The sequence below is a fragment of the Taeniopygia guttata genome, chromosome 4 (assembly GCF_048771995.1).
Source record: "Taeniopygia guttata chromosome 4, bTaeGut7.mat, whole genome shotgun sequence".
NCBI lineage: Eukaryota > Metazoa > Chordata > Aves > Passeriformes > Estrildidae > Taeniopygia > Taeniopygia guttata.
The window spans coordinates 25105164-25123490 of NC_133028.1; the positions used below are offsets into that span (position 1 = coordinate 25105164).

General features: G+C 38.4%; 1 protein-coding gene across 1 annotated transcript in view; it reads right to left on the minus strand.

Annotated features, from left to right (window-relative positions):
• Positions 1 to 11137: 11137 nt before the first annotated feature.
• The window catches only part of GABRA4 (gamma-aminobutyric acid type A receptor subunit alpha4), an 87691-nt gene continuing 80501 nt past the window's right edge, over positions 11138 to 18327 (minus strand). Inside the window, exon 9 of the mRNA XM_072928136.1 lies at positions 11138 to 11893. Within this exon, the coding sequence (XP_072784237.1) occupies positions 11879 to 11893 (15 nt within the window). The 3' untranslated portion in view covers positions 11138 to 11878. The remainder of the gene's footprint in view (positions 11894 to 18327) is intronic.

Genomic DNA, 18327 nt, shown 5'->3' on the forward strand with positions numbered 1-18327 from the left:
TGACGATATGTGATGCTTGTATAGTCAGGCAGTATGGTGCCTTGTCTAATAAAAATTAACAGGAGGGCACCAAAAGCAATCAGGTGTTTCTGAAAACTCAGCAGAGAACATATTAGCAGTAGGGCAGAATGACCTTCTGATATCTTGAAATACTACTGTATTTTGATAAGATATGCTCAACATTTAAGACTGTCAGTAAAGTGCTGACAGGTAATGTTAACAGCAAAAACAAAAATAAAATCCAAACAAAACAAACACAATAATTAAATAAGTGTCCAAACACTAATAGAAACTTTTTAGATCTGAGGATTTTGTATTCTGACAAGCCATTGCAATCAATGGTTACTTTTTATAAGAATGTTCATTTATTTCAAGTTTAAATATTTCTTTTTTTCACAAATCAGATACTGAACATCTTTTATCAAAGTTTGTTCTCACTGTTATAAATAGATTTGTCATCACTTAAATTTCTCCTTGATAAGTTAGACTGAAAGTCTTTAGGAACTATTTAAAGGTCTATTTTCTACTTGCTCCCCCATTCTTTTTCTTTTCTGAATCTTCTTCAATACTTTTTTTGTTTGTAAATTATAGACTTCAGAACTGAATGTAGCATTTTTTCACTAGCCTCATCAACATTAAAGGGAATACAGATATTAGCAAGAACATATAATTCCAGCACTAAATATTATTGTCTTGACATTGTTCCTTAAGATCATGAATAGATTCTTAGTGGAAAAATGCATAATGAAAAAACCAATTTAACATTCTCCCTATGAGATTTATTTTGCAAAGCCTCTGCATAGGTCTCAGTCCTTCCCATTCTGTTGTTCTCCACACCCTTGTATGTTGTTGTCACTGACATACCCCAAAGCACATTTTCTCAAAAATACATGCTTTTTTAAAATTTCTTTCTCTGTGCTTTCCAGAAAAAGTTCACTTTTGGGAATTAGCTTAGCAGAGTTTAAGTGAAAAGACTGATGAAAAAGCAGTCTTAAAATTTTGATTTCTCCTTATTACTGTATAGTAGATGCTTGCTCTCCCTGATTTGAATCAAATGGACCCAAGTGAAATGCTTTGCAGGCTGACTCACCTGAACAAGGAGATATGAAATTGGAGAGGCAGATGGTAAAGGTGACACTGTGAATGGACTGTGGGAGGCAGATCATGAAGAATAACTTATTCCTGCTAGGCTTGGAATGCCAGCAAGAAAGGAGATAGCAGAACCTTGCTCATTTCACCCAAACAGAGGCAGCCTAGGTGTTTCCCAGTCAAGAGGACATATCATGCCTACACAGCATGTTTGGAACAGGAGAGTGGGCCAGACTCCCCAGGACGAGCTGGCATGGGGGAGTATGCAAGTGTGAGGACAGCCAGCAAAAAAGGATCTGAGGTATTTGGCTAAGTGGCCACAGAGCCTGGCCATCTCTGTGGGGATGCAAACTGCACCCTCCCACCTTCACCAAGGAGCACTCACACATTTGTATGAGAGCAGCAAGACTGGCTCAGAGGTTGTGCTTGTTCTGCTGACACACAGACCAGGCTGCACACCATCAGTATCAGCAGCTCTGTCCAGGCCAAGTGCTGGCTTCAGCAGCGGGCTTGGTTCAGTGGAGCAGTTATGAGTGTCCTGAGGAGAAAATCACAGCCTTTGAGGCTGTATGATCCTAAGAAGCAGACAAAAATACTCTTATGTATTAATTATTTTTTACTAGAAATAAAGCTTGGGTTATTTCTGAGAGAGATATTTTTTCCTACATGCATTCTATTTTGATAGTAAACGCAACACAAAGATGATCTGTGCAATATCCAATGTTGCTTTTCCCCCTATGCCCTGAGAGAAAAATTTAAATGGCATTAATATGCTACCTTTCCAGATGTAGACTGCAATTGCTGAGGATCTTTTAATTATGTTTAATTATACTAACAACAGAAAAAAATATATTAATAACCTCTGTAAGACAGAAACCATACTTGGCACGAGTACACCTCAGTGTGTTGGTTTTAGGTTAATTTTTAAAGGTTGAGTTTTTCCTTTCATCTATTCCATATTATTTTCTAATTTTAGAATTTTCATATTAATATTAAGTTAACAGCAAGCTGGTCACATATAATGTGTGTATAAGATCTTTGAATTTATTTTAGTGGTGCTTTACTCTTAGTGGGTGTTTATGAGCAAAGATAGTAAGGATAAGTAACTTTTGATTCCTTCTACTCACTGGAGAAACAGTTCATAGCCAGTCCCTGAAATGTACGGGAAAATGACAGAAACCTCCTGCAGGCAGAATATTCCTGTGTATGAAAGTCATTATATGAAAAAAAAAAAAAAAAGCCATAGGGAAACAAAGCTGAGATCAGTTCAGGGAATTAAACATCAACAACCACAAAGGTGTTTGCACAAAAAGCAAAACACACACTTCCACAGCTCAGGCATTCTAAATCTTTTGACTCAGTTTCCCCACCCACTGATATGAATATCCTATACTGAAGACCTCTGGTCCCACGTTTCCCTTGCAGTTGTCAGAGCCACCCTGCACGCTGTCCCTGGTCAGTGAAGCTACAGAGCCCGTCACATCCTTACACATCCCTACACATCCTTACATATCCTTACACATGCTTACACATCCCTACACATCCTTACACATCCCTACACATCCTTACACATCCTTACACATGCTTACACATCCTTACACATACTAACACATCCTAACACGTCCTTACACATCCCCCGTTCAGCCCCCACGTGCCGGCAGGAGGATGCTCCTTCCATACCCAGGGTCCTGCTCTCCTCTTGGCTCTCCCTGAGTGAGCCTTCGTGGTCCTCTGCCTTTTGTACAGCCCTGCAAAGGGATTGTCATGCTTCCAAACTGTCCAACAATTATTGCTTTACAAGTATTATGATCTCCGTGTCAGTTCTTTTAACTCTTACTGTCGTTCATTGTGAAATTCATTCTGGCAAAGCCCCAGAGGCCCTTCTCCCTTCTCTCTGAGGTTCTGAACCCTCATACGCCGTGACCCGGAGCTGAGATAGTGTTATGCAGAATTCTCGCTCACCCTGCACCAAACTGAAAGCATTTTCTGCTTGTTCAATTGCTGGGAACGGCCGCACCTCGTTAGCTGTGTAAGCGAGATTCGGAGGGGCGCGGGGGGCGGGCGGCTCCGGACCCTTCCCCCTGCTATCAATAGATGGCAGCAGGAAGCTCCTGCTCTGCCCAGCGCCGCTCCCGGAGGATGCTCCAGCGGGAGCACGGAGCGAGCTTCCCGCCAGAGCCCACACACCGGGGCGCACAGCCTCGGCTCCTCAGGCAGGGCCTCGCTGCCCACTGGTGACACAGCAGAGCTATGGAGTTCAGTAAAACGTCCCGACATGCTTGCAGTACATTTAAAACAGGTCAATAACAGCACCTGAAATGCAGTTTACACTTGAGCTTACTGGCATCTTTACTGGTGTGCGTGGAAGTCCCAAAACGGCGGATAAAAATGAGAGAAAGCAGTGGTCAAATTTCAGGGTGCCATTTGCACCAAATTAAACCCGCAAGTTTTAACTCGCAAGGGGTGAAACTTTGGTACAGCCCTCTACACAATTTGACCAGTTTGCGTGTTTAGAAGAAAGACGCAACTTATATTACATGAAAATTTGAATGTGTATTAAAAATAACTTTTCTCTAGCAAAGATGAGTCCTTCAAGAGTGTCTCAAAACTACTGCATCCTCCTTCTTTGCAGTCAGTGTGACTCTTTTTTTGTCTGGACCAAATTTTTAACTTCTTGTTTAGCCACTTTGTCTATTCAAAATAATACTTTTTTCCATTCACATAATGTGTCTTTAATCAAAAATAACTTTTCCTCACACTTCACATACTACCCCCCAAACCACATACCATTCCTTAATATCCCTTTTCCCTGTCTGGCCCTCCCTTTGATCATTTCTCATGCTCTTAGAGTGAAAATCTTCACATTAAAGCATCTCTTTGACATCCCACGGGTTGGAAATTCACTAAGTTGGACAGGTTATCTAAACTGGCCAAGTGATCTGGTGACCTCTGAAGGATGTGTGAAATGGGAATGAATATGACTGAGCCTTGCTGCTGTCATACAAATGGAGACACTGTTGGGGCTGCTTGGGAGGCATATTTTACTATTATATTTTATATATCTGCTCATAAACATAAATTTTTAAGCAACAAAACTATTAAAGCAGATCATTAATATTTTTTTTTCACACAAAGGATAATATCCTGAGCAGATAAATGCAGTAAAAGAGGAAAATGTGCCTTCTTCAAAGCATTCAGATTAAGAATCTTGATTTTCATTGTTCAATTTCAATATTAAAAGGACTCTGAGCATTGACTTCAAGACCTTTAATTTCCTGCACCATCCTATATACTTTTAGGAAGTAATTTTATAAAGAAAAAAATATATTTTGCTATTCTTTTCAGTAGCCAACCTATTATATCTGCTTAAGGCTTCCCAAATTCTGGACCAATTAGCAGTTTCTTGCACAGATATTGACTGAGTTAAAATGCAAAGTCTGCAGTCTCAGTGTCCTGCATGTCTACAGCAGAAAGTGCTGTGAGTGTCAAGGGCAGTTAAAACTACATTAAATTCTGGCTTCTTGTCATCAGTGTCATAGTATGCTTGTTAGGTGGCATGGTAAGTTGAGCTGGAAAGATATGGCTAGATTTGTGGAGCCATCTAACATTTTCGGTTTTTTAGTCAAGGTTGGGGAATATATGTACTGGACAAGCTGGAAGTGCCTCAGCACATCACAGACCTCTCCCGGCAGGTTCAAGACCCTTTTTCTCTTTTTCCTCTTTCCTCTGTGTTTTTTTTTTTGTTTTGGTTTTCTTTTTTTTTCCTTTTTTTTTGTTTGTTTTGTTTTGGGCTTTATGTTTATTTTTGTTTTTTGTTTGTTTTGGGTTTTTTTGTGTTTTTTTGTTTGGTTTTTTTTGTTTGTTTTTTTACCTCTTTCTTTCTTCCATCAGAAAGTTTTGTTGTTTGGAAATCACAAAGACAAACCTAGTTCACCATGGATTGAAGCCTTTATCATCCACCTGCTTTTATGGGCTCTTCTGACTTCACTGGTCACTCTCTCTGAGAATTCCTTTGGGGATTTTAAGCAAAATCATGTAGTTAACATCACTCTGTCTTTAAATTTTAGCTAGATGACATCAAGCCTGTTTTCTTGAAGTTTTTTTGTGTTCCAGTTTTTTATTCAAAAGCCAAATATTCAGACTTACCACAGAAGTCTTTCCTTGTTTTTTTACACTGGCAGAATAACACTGAAGTATTCTTGCAGTCATCTCCAAGCATGTTTAGCTAAGCTTCAGGTTAGGAGGACTTTCTGCCAAGATTAAAAGAGGCAAAGGAGAGTCATGAGCTTAAGTGGAAAAGATTTCCTTAGAAGGGTGAAAACCAACAGTTTTCCTGTGAAGTTCTGATAACAGGGAGATAGCCCAGGGCTGCAATCAGAGGTAAAAAAACCTCGTGCTTGTTAATTTATTCTCCTTTTCTAAGCAGCAGAGATCACTGCAGAAAGGTATAACTGAGGAGACATGGATTGCTGAAGATAATTTGTGGTATGCAATTCTATTTCAACTTATCAAAAATGTGCAGAGGAGGGAAGTGACACCTACACTTGCAACCAGAGGGTGGCCATAGATTTATTTCTGCTGCACTGGAAGCTGCATCCCCCTCTTCTGTCACGATTATTTGCACATCCAGTACCCAGTCAAAGTGCAGTCACATCCTTACTGTATGGCAGCCTCAGTCATGGGACTGTGGTGTGGGGGAGCAGGCAGAACAGCTAGCTCCTCTATTCATCCTTGCAGGTCATGGATGTTGTAGGATGCACATCTGGCACAATTCAAAAAGAAGCATTGCTTTACACACAGCAAGTATGTGATTGGTCACAGCAGGGAAACTGCTGCAGAGACCTGGAAAGCTGCCAGCAGAAAGGACCTTGGGGTGCTGGTTGACAGTGGCAAAGCAGGAGCCAGCATGGGCCAGTTAAGACAAGAAGGCCAATGGCACCCTGGCCTGTGTAAGCAATAGTGGGGCCAGCAGGACCAGGACAGTGATTGTCCCCCTGTGCTCAGCACTGGTGAGGCTGCACCTCAAATCCTGTGTCCAGTATTGGGCCTTTCCTTGCAATAAAGACATTGAGGGGCTGCAGCGAGTCCAGAGAAGGGCAATGGAGCTGGTGAAGGCTCTGGAGCACAAGTCCTCTGAGTAGTGGCTGAGGCAGCTGGGGGTGTTTAGCCTGGAGAAAAGGAGGCTCAGGGAAGTTATCACTCTCTGCAAGTGCTTGATAGGAGGTTGTAGCCAAGTGGGAGTCAGTCTCTTCTCCTGGGTAAAAAGTGACAGAAGAGCAAGCAGCCTCAAGTTGCTCCAAGGGAGGTTTAGACTAACTGTTAGGGAAAATTCCTTCCCAAAAGTAACAGGCTGGCCGGGGAAAAGGTTGAATCACTGTCCCTAGAAGTATTTAAAAGACATAGCTGTGACACTCAGGGACATAGTTTTGTGGTGGACTTCACAGTATTAGGTTTACAGTTGGACTAGGTGACCTTGAAGGTCTCTTCCAACCATAGCAATTCTGTAATTCTGTGAAATGAGAGCAGCTTCTGATTGACACTACAGTATTTTGGCTCTGTGACCCCTTCCTAGACCCAAAGACAGCTAGTTCTTAGATAGACAGTTCTTAGATGCATACAGGCAATGGCAACAGAATCACACTGTAGAAGGCAGGAATTTTACTATAAAGTACATCTGGCACATGGACATCTCAACTAATACTGGTTTGATGACCATAATCTTTGAAAACTATCTATCATTCTTAACAGGTTATATAACTAAAGGAAAGCAGAGTAATGGCAATGAATAACACAATGCACAGTCTTCACTGAAAGCTAACCCACAAAGCAACATGCAGTCTATACCTTCCGGGAAAATATTTTCTATCATGGAGAATCTTTTCTACAAGACTTAAGATGCCATTCTACAAGCCAGTAAGAAGTTCTACTCTGTACTGCAATTAGGAATTGTTACATAGGTGAAACCCTATTTTGTCATGCTTTACAAATGGACATCACTGAACTAGTCTTTTATTACTTAACCAAGATAAAAATTACATTCCATATACCTAAAAATTTATTCATACAGTGATCTCAAAGTAAAGGATGAATATTTCAGATGTTTGTACTAATCAGATCTCACACAGACCAATTTCAGTATATTCCCCAGCAATGCTTCTGCAAACTGCACTCACCTCAAGCTATTTAAGACAACAATTGTACCAGATTCCCACTGCTTGTTTCATCTTCTTGCAGGTATTTACAGTCTTGTAGTCATACATGACAATTTAAGGAGAGACTGCTGTAAGTGGAAGGGATGGCCCTTCCCTGTGCCATTTTAACAGGGCTTATTCCCATCTCTTCATCTCCTTTCACCAGCAGAACAGTGAACGCTGTGACCAGGAATCAACTGGAGGGCAAGCAGCAGCACCTGCCACCTTCCATTGCTGCACACGTTTAAGGTATTGTAGTCCCCTCATTAATTTACTGTGGGTCAGGCTGGTGATGCCTTCTGGTCCCTTGCTCTAATTCTGCTACCACAAACCATCTGTTTTCTGCTGAGATTTCAAACACTTTTCAAAGCTTTTAGAAATAAGAGATTTTATGTCTGAATAATATTCTGTGATCTTATTTTCAATATACATTGTGCCCTGTGTTTGTTATGGGGGTTTTACTTTTTTTTTTTTTTTTTTTTTTTTTTTTTTTTTTTTTAAGTTAAAACCGTGGAAGTTGTTGGATCATGGCCAACTTTTCAATTATTTAACTTGGCTTTTCAATGGGAAGGGATAGCTTGAATTGTTAAACTAGTTCCTACTCTTTACTCTTTCTTGTTTGTTTGTTTTTTTTGAAAAGAATAGGTTTAAGCATCATAGCAGGTTGGGTGATATACTAAATTTTTCATCAGTTTCTTGTCTGGTGACAGCATGAACAGTTAAATTTGCAGAGTGTTACATACTAGGCAGATCTAAGAGCCTTTGTAAGTCAGCAAGCTTCATTCAGTCCTCACTTCAGAGAATTCCAAATAGCAATAGCATCACATCTTGTTTTCTTCATTCTTACTTCAGACTCTTTCTGCAACATCAAAAATTTGTTTCTGCAAGGGAGCCAGAAAAAGAAGGATGCAATTGGAGGCAACAGACAGAAGCTGCTTTCTCAGAAACATGGCAGACTTGGTAGGAGAGAATTGAATTAGCCCTCAAAAACACTGAGAAGAATGGAAAAAAGTTTGTGTTACCGTACTTGGGAAAGGCAGAAACAGTGAAACAGGATGGAGAGGAAAATACCGTTTGGATCTATGAGGAAGGAATATGTGCTTTGTAACATTCTCTGAAGTAACATGGAAAGGATGTATTTACCAGTTCCAAACAACCATGTGATACTTTTTGAGGGAAACAACTTTCCTGTGCAGAGTGAGAGGAAAGATGAGAGTTTAAATGTCAAGGTGACAGTTTTCTTTTGCTTTATGGAATTCTCTTGACACTGTATAGAAATCGATTAGCTACCCTGCTTACTACTTTCATACCTACATTTCTCCTTTCTGTTTAACATTACTGGTGAGACCTGCAGCATTTCTTATTCTGAAGGCCTTGAGATATTTCCAAGATGCAGTATTTCATTGTTAGCTTTTGTATCCTTTAAAAAGAAGTGTGCAGTGTCAATCCTGTTACCATTTTTTCCTTGTGTGCCCAGTCAAGGTAAATGTAGTCATTATAAGCTTATTTCCCTATAACTTTGCTCAGAATGCTAAGAAAGTCTTATCACTTTTTCTTTATTTCTTTATCTTAGGATGAGGGCAAATGTAAAACTGCACAATTGACCTATGCAAGGCTTTTCAAAGACCAAGATGACAACAATTACACTTGCTTGTTGTGGTCTTGTTGTGGGCCCACACAACTAGTTTTATGATAACCTTTAACCTGCAAAAATATAAGGTGGGGAGAGAGAGAAAGAGAGAGAGAAAGAATGGAAGGGAAGGGGAAGGGGAAGGGGAAGGGGAAGGGGAAGGGGAAGGGGAAGGGGAAGGGGAAGGGGAAGGGGAAGGGGAAGGGGAAGGGGAAGGGGAAGGGGAAGGGGAAGGGGAAGGGGAAGGGGAAAGGGAAAGGGAAAGGGAAAGGGAAAGGGAAAGGGAAAGGGAAAGGGAAAGGGAAAGGGAAAGGGAAAGGGAAAGGGAAAGGGAAAGGGAAAGGGAAAGGGAAAGGGAAAGGGAAAGGGAAAGGAAAGGAAAGGAAAGGAAAGGAAAGGAAAGGAAAGGAAAGGAAAGGAAAGGAAAGGAAAGGAAAGGAAAGGAAAGGAAAGGAAAGGAAAGGAAAGGAAAGGAAAGGAAAGGAAAGGAAAGGAAAGGAAAGGAAAGGAAAGGAAAGGAAAGGAAAGGAAAGGAAAGGAAAGGAAAGGAAAGGAAAGGAAAGGAAAGGAAAGGAAAGGAAAGGAAAGGAAAGGAAAGGAAAGGAAAGGAAAAAGGAAAGGAAGATCAGTGACTTCACGTTACCCCCTCCTTGTCTGGAAACCATAGAAACCAAACCGAAAGTACAGCCAAGAAGTTCGTCATTTGGCTATCTCTGGCTGATCTCCATGGAAACATTTCACTTTTTGTTGAAAGGAAAGATTTTCAAATCAGACAAACGGCCACAGTCTGACAGGTTATGACATCTTTGGGAAGAATTAAAAGAACTAAAACAATGACAAATATTTCTGCTTTACATATTTGTATTACACTTCTATTTTATGCTATTCATGCCTATTCTATTTAATTACAATTGTGGCCTTTCTTTCAGTTTTGTTAGCAAATCAGACATTACATATTGGGAAAAAGGTAATGCTCTGCCAACAAACCAGGGTCTATTAATTCTAGTATCCATTTTAGATTCTATTTGCTCTAAAATACATAGATCACCCAATATGGGTTTTTACGTGCTTTGCCTGGAAGACTGAATAGAGGTGTTGAATGTGTCATAACAACTAGAACTTAGAGTTAAGGAAATGTTCAACACTGGCAAGTCACACATCTCAGAGTTATTCTTTCAGGAGCCCTACAGAGTCAGGAAGGTACTTCTGCCTGTTTCCCACCCCCTTACCTTTTAAATTGCAATTAAAATAAGCACACGATGTTCACAGAAAAAAAAAAAAAACTGCTGGATAAAACAAGTAATATGGCAGGTCCTTCCATGATCTATGTAAGTCCTTGGGTGCTTAGAGTTCATGTCTGTGAGGGCGCTTTTGTTGGAGGTGGAGAGGTGGAGTGACCCAAGGATCTTACAGAAGTTTCAGAGTATGGTCGGTACCCAGCTGCTCAGACCAATTCATTTGTCCTTAGGCAGTTCCAAGTTACTGCTGCAACCATTCTACTCCTTGAAATTTTTATTTGCTTCTTTTACTGGTAGTGCACATAGCATAGGTGAGAAGAGGGTAAATATTTCTTCTAACTTAAATACACACAGAAGCTCCACTACCAGAAAGCTCTTAGGCAACAAAGGAAGGAAAAATACTGATGCCATCTTAACTTAAACAGAAAAAAGATAATAACCCACAGTTACCCTAACACTATTAAAGAATGATTCTGTTTATCATTGTATACAGCTCAACAAACTACTATGCATATGGGATATGACTTCAGTCTTAGAAAAGCCTCTAGATATCTCTGATTCATTGTGCAATTAATATTATTTCCAATATTAGATTATTGCATTATGACTTAGCTAATGCCTCATGGTGGCAGTTTATTACAGAGCTCCTAGCTGTGGCCTACCTGCTAAGAAATAGTGACAGCAGAAATTCATGTAACAGAAATATTACCAGCAATGAAGAGACATCATCTGACTTCAGCTGAAGACAAACTGTCACTGAACAAAAGAGAGAAAATATGCTGATGCTTCCTAAAATTTGAAAGACTATCAAAAAGACTGCAATGAATTATAGAGACAGAAGTAAACAGAGCAGGAAACTCAAGGAAGTAATGAAAGAACATTCACAAAGAGAAAGTGACAGGCAAAATATGGCTCTGCAGTATGTTTTATCAAATATTCAAAGTAAAATAATAGTCCAAAGACAAGAGCAAGAAAAAAGGCCACATCTATCCAGTTAGAAGGTAGTTTACTAACATACAGATGAAAAAGATGACACAGTTTGGTTCAGAATATTCAAATCAGCTTAAGAAGTATTCTAAATATTTTGACCACATCTGGTTTCTCTGTGCAGTTCAACAGTTAGAATATTAGTCAGAAGATGCCCTTTGTATTAACACCCCTTTGATAACAGAATATAATAAGACAGCAAACTGTACAGGATTTAGGTTAGGTTTGAATAATGATCTTAAAGTTCTTTTCTAACCTAAATTATTTTATTATAAAGTTGGTTAACAGTGGTATAGTTATTGCTTTCACTGCCCATAATTATGGTATGGATATGTCAGTTCTGTAGAGTTACAGACTTGATCTGTAAACATATGGAAGGCAGTACGTATATTTTAACTGCACAGGTATGTGCAGACTGACATTTTTCTTCTTGATTCCACTAAAGTTTGGGTGACTTTTTTAATCAATTCTTGAAATTCAAAATCAATCTTGAGAAATTTTTGAAATTATTAATTTTTTTGGGGGGTAAAGTACTTTCTATTTGTTCTTAGATGGGATTAGCTGCCCAAACACAAGAAGAAAGTCTATTGACCTGGTAATTAAGTACCCAACAACATCAATCTAAAAGCTGTCTTTGTGTCCTGGTGCATATATAGAAAAAAGGAGCTGTAGGCAAGGTATCCAAATTGTCCTGTTCAGCACTGCTGCTTCCCACAGAGTATCTGTTTCAAGAAATCCATGGATCAGCTGGAGAGAACCTAGAGGAAGACAAGAAAAATACTCAGGGGGTTACAAAATATCCTATAGGGAATTTGAAAAAACGGAATTAATTGCAGCTACTTAGTTTGAAGAGAAAAAAGCTAGAAGGAGACTGAGCATCCTTCTGATATGCAAAATCATCTTGTAGGGAGAGTAGATCAATCTGTTTCTGTGCCCACTGCAGGAAAGTTTAGCAAAAACAGACTTATACTGCACCTGGGGGATTTGGTCTCGAGATCAAGAGAGATGTGTTTCTAGACCTTAACATTGTGATAGTTTTCCTAAGGTAGTCTTACTAGAAATAGCGAAATCTCCATCATTAGCAGTTTTTGAGACCACATCACACAAACATCTGTCAGGAACTATTTATGCATAATTGGTACTTCTTGGGCCAGAAGAACTTGATATATCAGAGTTTCCCTGCTTTACTCTGGAGGCCAGAGCCACAGGCCCATTCCATGGCAACTGAGGCACAGGGCAAACTCTCGTTCCTTGTAAGCCAAAGGGGACCTCATCATTTAGTTGTAAAGCACTGGCCAAGTTTTTTCAGCTTTGCCAGACTAGACAGCCTCCCCAGAGCCTTAGGCTTTGTTTCCTATAAGTTACCTTTCTGCAGGAAAAAGAAAGGGTATAACAGCATCTCCCCACCCTCCTCTGCCAGGCCTCTCCCTTCCCCTCCAGTGGTTCAGAAGTCTGCACGAGCTCCCAAGACACTGCCAGCCTTTGAAGGCAGTAAATATTTCAGCAATAAAAAGCCAGGCAATAGTGAGATAGGGCAACCAATAATTACTTTGCAATCTGCATAAAGCACCCTTCAAATGTGCATCACTACAAGGTAGTTTTAGACTAGAATTTCCTGGGTTTCTATATTTATTAATTACACTTCAATTGTTCTTGCCTCAATTGAAACTATTTTGTGGCTACTAAGATCACCCTAGCATGAAGAGCTTCTTCTTGTCGTTCAAACAAAATTATGAAATTTTCCCCTTGACTTTTCTTGCTGCATCTTGTAATAGAACTGCATCTGGAAACACTGTACCATATTCTTACACTACTTTTACAGCAGGAACTGCTAAGTACTTTGGCTTGCTTACAAATTCCTCAATTCACTGAGATATAATTGTGCTGTGATTCATGCCTTTGCTAAATCTATGCAAGTTGTGGGCATGATTATTAACATCACATTAAACCCTAGAACTAAAGAGATTAGCAAACAATTTTTTTTTTCTTGGACATTGGCACTTAGGAGATAAACTGCACTGTCAAAATGTTTAAGGAAAACAAAGCACAATTATGACAGAAATGGTTTTATTTTACAGATTTCTCTATTTTGAAAGAGTTCAGGAATTGTTATATGCCAAAATATAGCATAATTTGAGCATTTGTTTATCCATGGAACAGCACAAGCACAGCATAAAACAACCTTAAGTGTTCAATTCAAGACCCTTAGTATTATTTCTTAATTTCAATAAATTTCACACTCAGAATGTTTTAAGTCTCTGTAGTGACATACAGTAGCATAAATAGGCCACTGTATGTCACCTTGTAATTGCTGTGAAGACTATATTATCTTTTCGAACTGCAACCATTGGGCCACAAATGGCCTCATTGATTTAATTTCAAATTTAAATTTTGCTCAGTTTCAAATTTAAACTACTGACTTTTCATATGAGTTTTTCTGCTGACTAGTATCTCTTCCCAGCACAGGTATGCATCAGCTATGATCAAATGATCATTCAAAACACAACACTAAAAATCATGGCCTCTTTATTTCTAGGCAGATTTTTTTCCCATATCCTCTAAATGTTTCACTCAGCAGATTCTTTTTTTTTTCAAGGAGAGAAAGGGGCAAAGTAGGAAACTGTCAGCCAGGGTAGAGGGATGAACTAAATCAGTAACAACACATGTCACTGACTTTACAAAACTCTAAAGTGTATTAAAGACTAACAGGAATTATAGGGTGGCTGCAGAATATTGTCACTGCAGCTTCTCAGGAATTTCTCATGTAAATTTCCAGAGGAATTCCAGAGGAGAAGGGAAGTCCAGCAAGAAATAACAGCTTTAACTTTTTTAATGCAAATTTGATAATGAAGAAGTCTTGCCAGGCCAGTTAATAGTGGCAGAGATCATCTTCTTAAATAGTTTTAAATTATTTTTTTACATCCCTTCTCAGCAAGATCATTGCAGAGAGCTGTGCTAAAAAAATTGTGGTTAGGGATGTATTATGCTATATGTATCATTCATCACTAGGAATCTCTGTATGATGATACAAGTAATTTAAGCTAAACACAGAGATTCTGATGCATTTATCATCATTTATTTTGTCATATGTATAAAACAAATAGATTAATAAAATTCTTTATTTCTAAGTCCATTCAGGAAATTTGCCTTATTAATAGTGCCTTGAGGTTTGTAATAAATGCTATGTTATTCTTACCTCTTTAACAAGTAAACCTGTTACTTACAAAATAAATAATTAAAAGCTCATCAGTGCCTCTAGTCACTATTCACTCATATCTAAGAGCTTTCTCGTGGCAATTGATTGTCTTGGTAGCTATACGCTGGAATATTTTCAGATAAAATGTACTTAAATGCTTTCAGCAAAGAACAAAGGAGATGAAAATATGTTTCTGTTGGTTTTGTCAGAAAATTGTAACATCAAGACCACACAGATTTTCACTGTCTGATAATAGATCAAGGCTCACTCCTAATAAGGCAAAATATTGTATTCAGATGTTCAGCATACTGAACACACACACATACACGAGAGAGACTTGCAGAGATTTTGGAGCTACCTTGTGCAGGAATACCATTCACTTGAGAGAAGCAAATGGCAAGAGAAGTCTGCAGGCGGGAGCAGAGTGCATTCAGAGTGCCCAGCCTGGACAGCTGGATATCAACACCACCCTCGATGGATGGCAGGAGGGAAGCACGCCCACAGTGGTCCATGGGCCTGGGGGCAGGTGCTGGGCTCAGGCCTGGCCAGGGCAGAGCAAGAGGCACAGGGACTGGCATTAAGCAGCTGTTGTTGTCATTGTAAAGGATGGGGGACACGGCACCACAAGTAGGCTGCTGACACAGCAAGCCTAAAAATCACCCCAGTGTTTTTTTCAGTCAGAGCTCACTGCTGAAGCATCCTTGCTTTCACAAAGCCTGAGTGAGCATTCACTCGTCTCTATAGCTCATCTCTATAGCTCACTGCTGGCAATATCAACAAGCCTAAGGTCCAGAACTTCATTAGTCAACATATTACTGACATGAATTTCATCATATAGCCATGGTATAATTCAAGTACATCACCTAACAATCAAACTAATAATTACTAGACTATAATTTCTTGATTAGCTTTCGTAAGACATCAAAAAGAAAAACGTAAGCAAAAGTTTCAACCTGAGTAGTCTTTAGTTATCAAAAACCTGCTGTATTAAGAGAGGAGCAGCTCCCAGCTTAAACCTGTTTTTAAGCTAAAACATATTAAGTAAAGATTTAAAGCGATGCACAGTACTAACCTGCATAATTACTTGCTGGTCAGATTGCAGCAGGAGAAATCATAAACTACTGGGAAGCAGGTAAAGGCCAAGTCATTAATAGATTAGCAGTGAAATATGACTTTATTTTGTTCAGATACAGATAAAAACTATCCTTTTTTTCCCCCTAGTCTGTTTGCCCATTCCAAGCCTCAGCCTTGCTCATAATCATAATGGCTGTTAAGTTTTGCAACTGTAAACATGGCAGAAGACTTTCATGACTATTTTATTCCAAAAATATTAACGTCAAAGCGTAGTTGACACAACAGATAACAAGCAATTTCTTGCTTCGTTTATCACAATTTTCTTGTTAGCTACAGGGCTCTTTTTAATTACAGTTCAAGCATTGATTCAGATACTTACTTTCTTGCTTCTGACAAGTTTGTAATTGTTAGTGTCCTACTTGATCCAGTGCAATCATTAGCAAAAGAGTGCAGCACTGAATCTGATATCATCATCTAATATCTACCCAGAGAAACACCACAAAGAAGATTTATCGATGGGCTTCTTTTTTTAAAAAATAATGACTGTAACCCAGAGACTAACTAATTAATTTTCTGAGAGTAGCTCATTAAGCTGTCATTAACAAATACACATTTCTCAGGTCCTATGATTGTTGCAGTACTAGACAATATCCATATGCAAAAGAGAAAATTAGTGATGCTTTCTAGATAATCTTTTTAAGGCCATCAAACCTGTTACTTTTACAAGGAAGTGGAATACAGAACATGTCAAAACAAGAACTGTGAGCACCATTTAACCACTGTTTTTTAGTGTTCCTGGTTATTAGAATTTTGGTAGACTTTAACTTTCCTCAAGAAAATAACAGTAAAATTCTGAAGCACTAATATATGAATTTCTCTTCTAGTGGAAATACTTGCCCCTCCTGCCATGGTTCACTGTATGTGCCATGCTTTAAATCAGGTAAGAATAAGCCATTTGCTACTCTAACAAACACAAATGAAGGCCATATGAATGCATGGTATGGTGAATGTTTAAGGGCTGTGGAAGCAGAAATATGTTGTGAGAAGCTGTTTCCACCAGGTGTGGATGCAGCAGCTGTAGTCTAGTCATAGGCATCAGTTGTAGGTAGGATTTGCAGCTACAGATGATGGGAAACAATACTGTTCTTCATCACTGCATTACTGACTGCGCTTACTTTGAAAGTTTAAAAGTTATGACTGTGATTATGAAGTTGTGATTATCCTCTATTATCACTTTAAATGGGGGTATTACTATGAATTTAAGTGATTTAGTTAAACAGTTTTAACCCGTACTATGGTGCAATTAATATAAAGAAAAATTGTGACCATTTTAGCAGAGTTCAGGGAAATTAAATAAGATTGATATGCCTGTATTTCCATAGAAAAAGAGGATCCTGAGCCAGCTGTAAGCAAAGGAATGAAATAAACTTAGTTTGAATGCAATTCATGCTTCCTATAATATGCCATGACAGTGTACACAAAGGTAAGAGACTACAGCACTCGCAGGTATCCAAGGGACTTCCTGGCTTTCTTTAAGACATACATTTCCACTTAAAAGCATCAGATAATTTAAAATACGTATTTATGTAAAATTCCACTAAAACATGTTTAACATTTATCTGAAGAAGTTAACTTATCCCTCCATACAAATTCTTACAAGTTGGGATGTTTTTGCTATTTAATCATTTAATCTGTAAAATGATTTACTTTTCATACACACATATATTATTTTTTGCAAACTATAACTATTGTACTATTCATTCCTGTTGAAAAAGTTCACTGTTACATGCCTTAAAGCTTAGGCTGATTTTGTGTTACTGATATTGGCAGGAGCCCCACCTGGAAAAACAGCATTTGGAAGCATCTTGGAATGCAGGACCTGACTTTACTTTAACCTTTGAATATTTTATGCTCAAATATCTTTATTACCTGATTTATAAACATTTGAAACAGAGTATAGTAGGGCTAATGTTAAGACATAATGTTACTGTGCACTGTCATTAATCTGTTACTATCTGAAAGGCTACAATGATTCACATTGAACTATTGCATAGGTTTTGCATTTTTATTTAATATTATTAAATATTTTAAAATAATAAATAAAAGTTCTAGGTTTTTCTTCTTCCCATCATGACTATTTTCTATTAGTACATTTCTTACAGCATAAAAATTTTAATGTTAATAAAGCTAATCTCGAACATACAGGCATGTTGCCTTTCATACTATACTTTATATAGATTTTTGTCATCTTCCAGTTGTTCACTCCATTTATAGTTTACCCTGTTACATAATATTTTACTATTTTTCCACTTTGTCTTCCACTTTGTTATAAAGGTATATTTATGACAAAAATATGTAAAATATGTTTTTTTTTTCAGAGTATATGCAGGTAAACAGTACATATGCTTCTACTTTGGTTAGGGCAACATTTACTGCTACTCAGTTAAGAATGGTGCATCTGTGAATTTTGCTGTATATTTTCAAATTTTCTGTCATTACTGCAGCCTCATGGCCTGCACCCTCAGTAGTTACACTACTAAAATTCAAGAGCATCTTTCAACAAACCTCTGCCACCTTTACAGTGCCTCACATGAAACTTCTTCATTTTATTTTCTCCTCTAAAATAGGCCCATCCCAGTTCTGAGTCTTCATATTTTCTATTTAAAGTCAATTTTTGTTCCATTTTAGCCTTTCTTCAGACGTGAATGTGTTCTGTTCTCCTAGTATATTCTGATTTCATGCTGTGCAATCCATATTTTTCAATGGTATCTGTGACACTGCTTCATTGGTACTAGAAGTTGTTCACTGTTATGCCAATCTAGGCTGAACATTTCCATGACTTCAGAAAAAAAAGTTATCAGAAAATCACTCTGGATTACACCTTGCCCAGAAGTTAATAGTTTAATACAAAAAGCTACACAT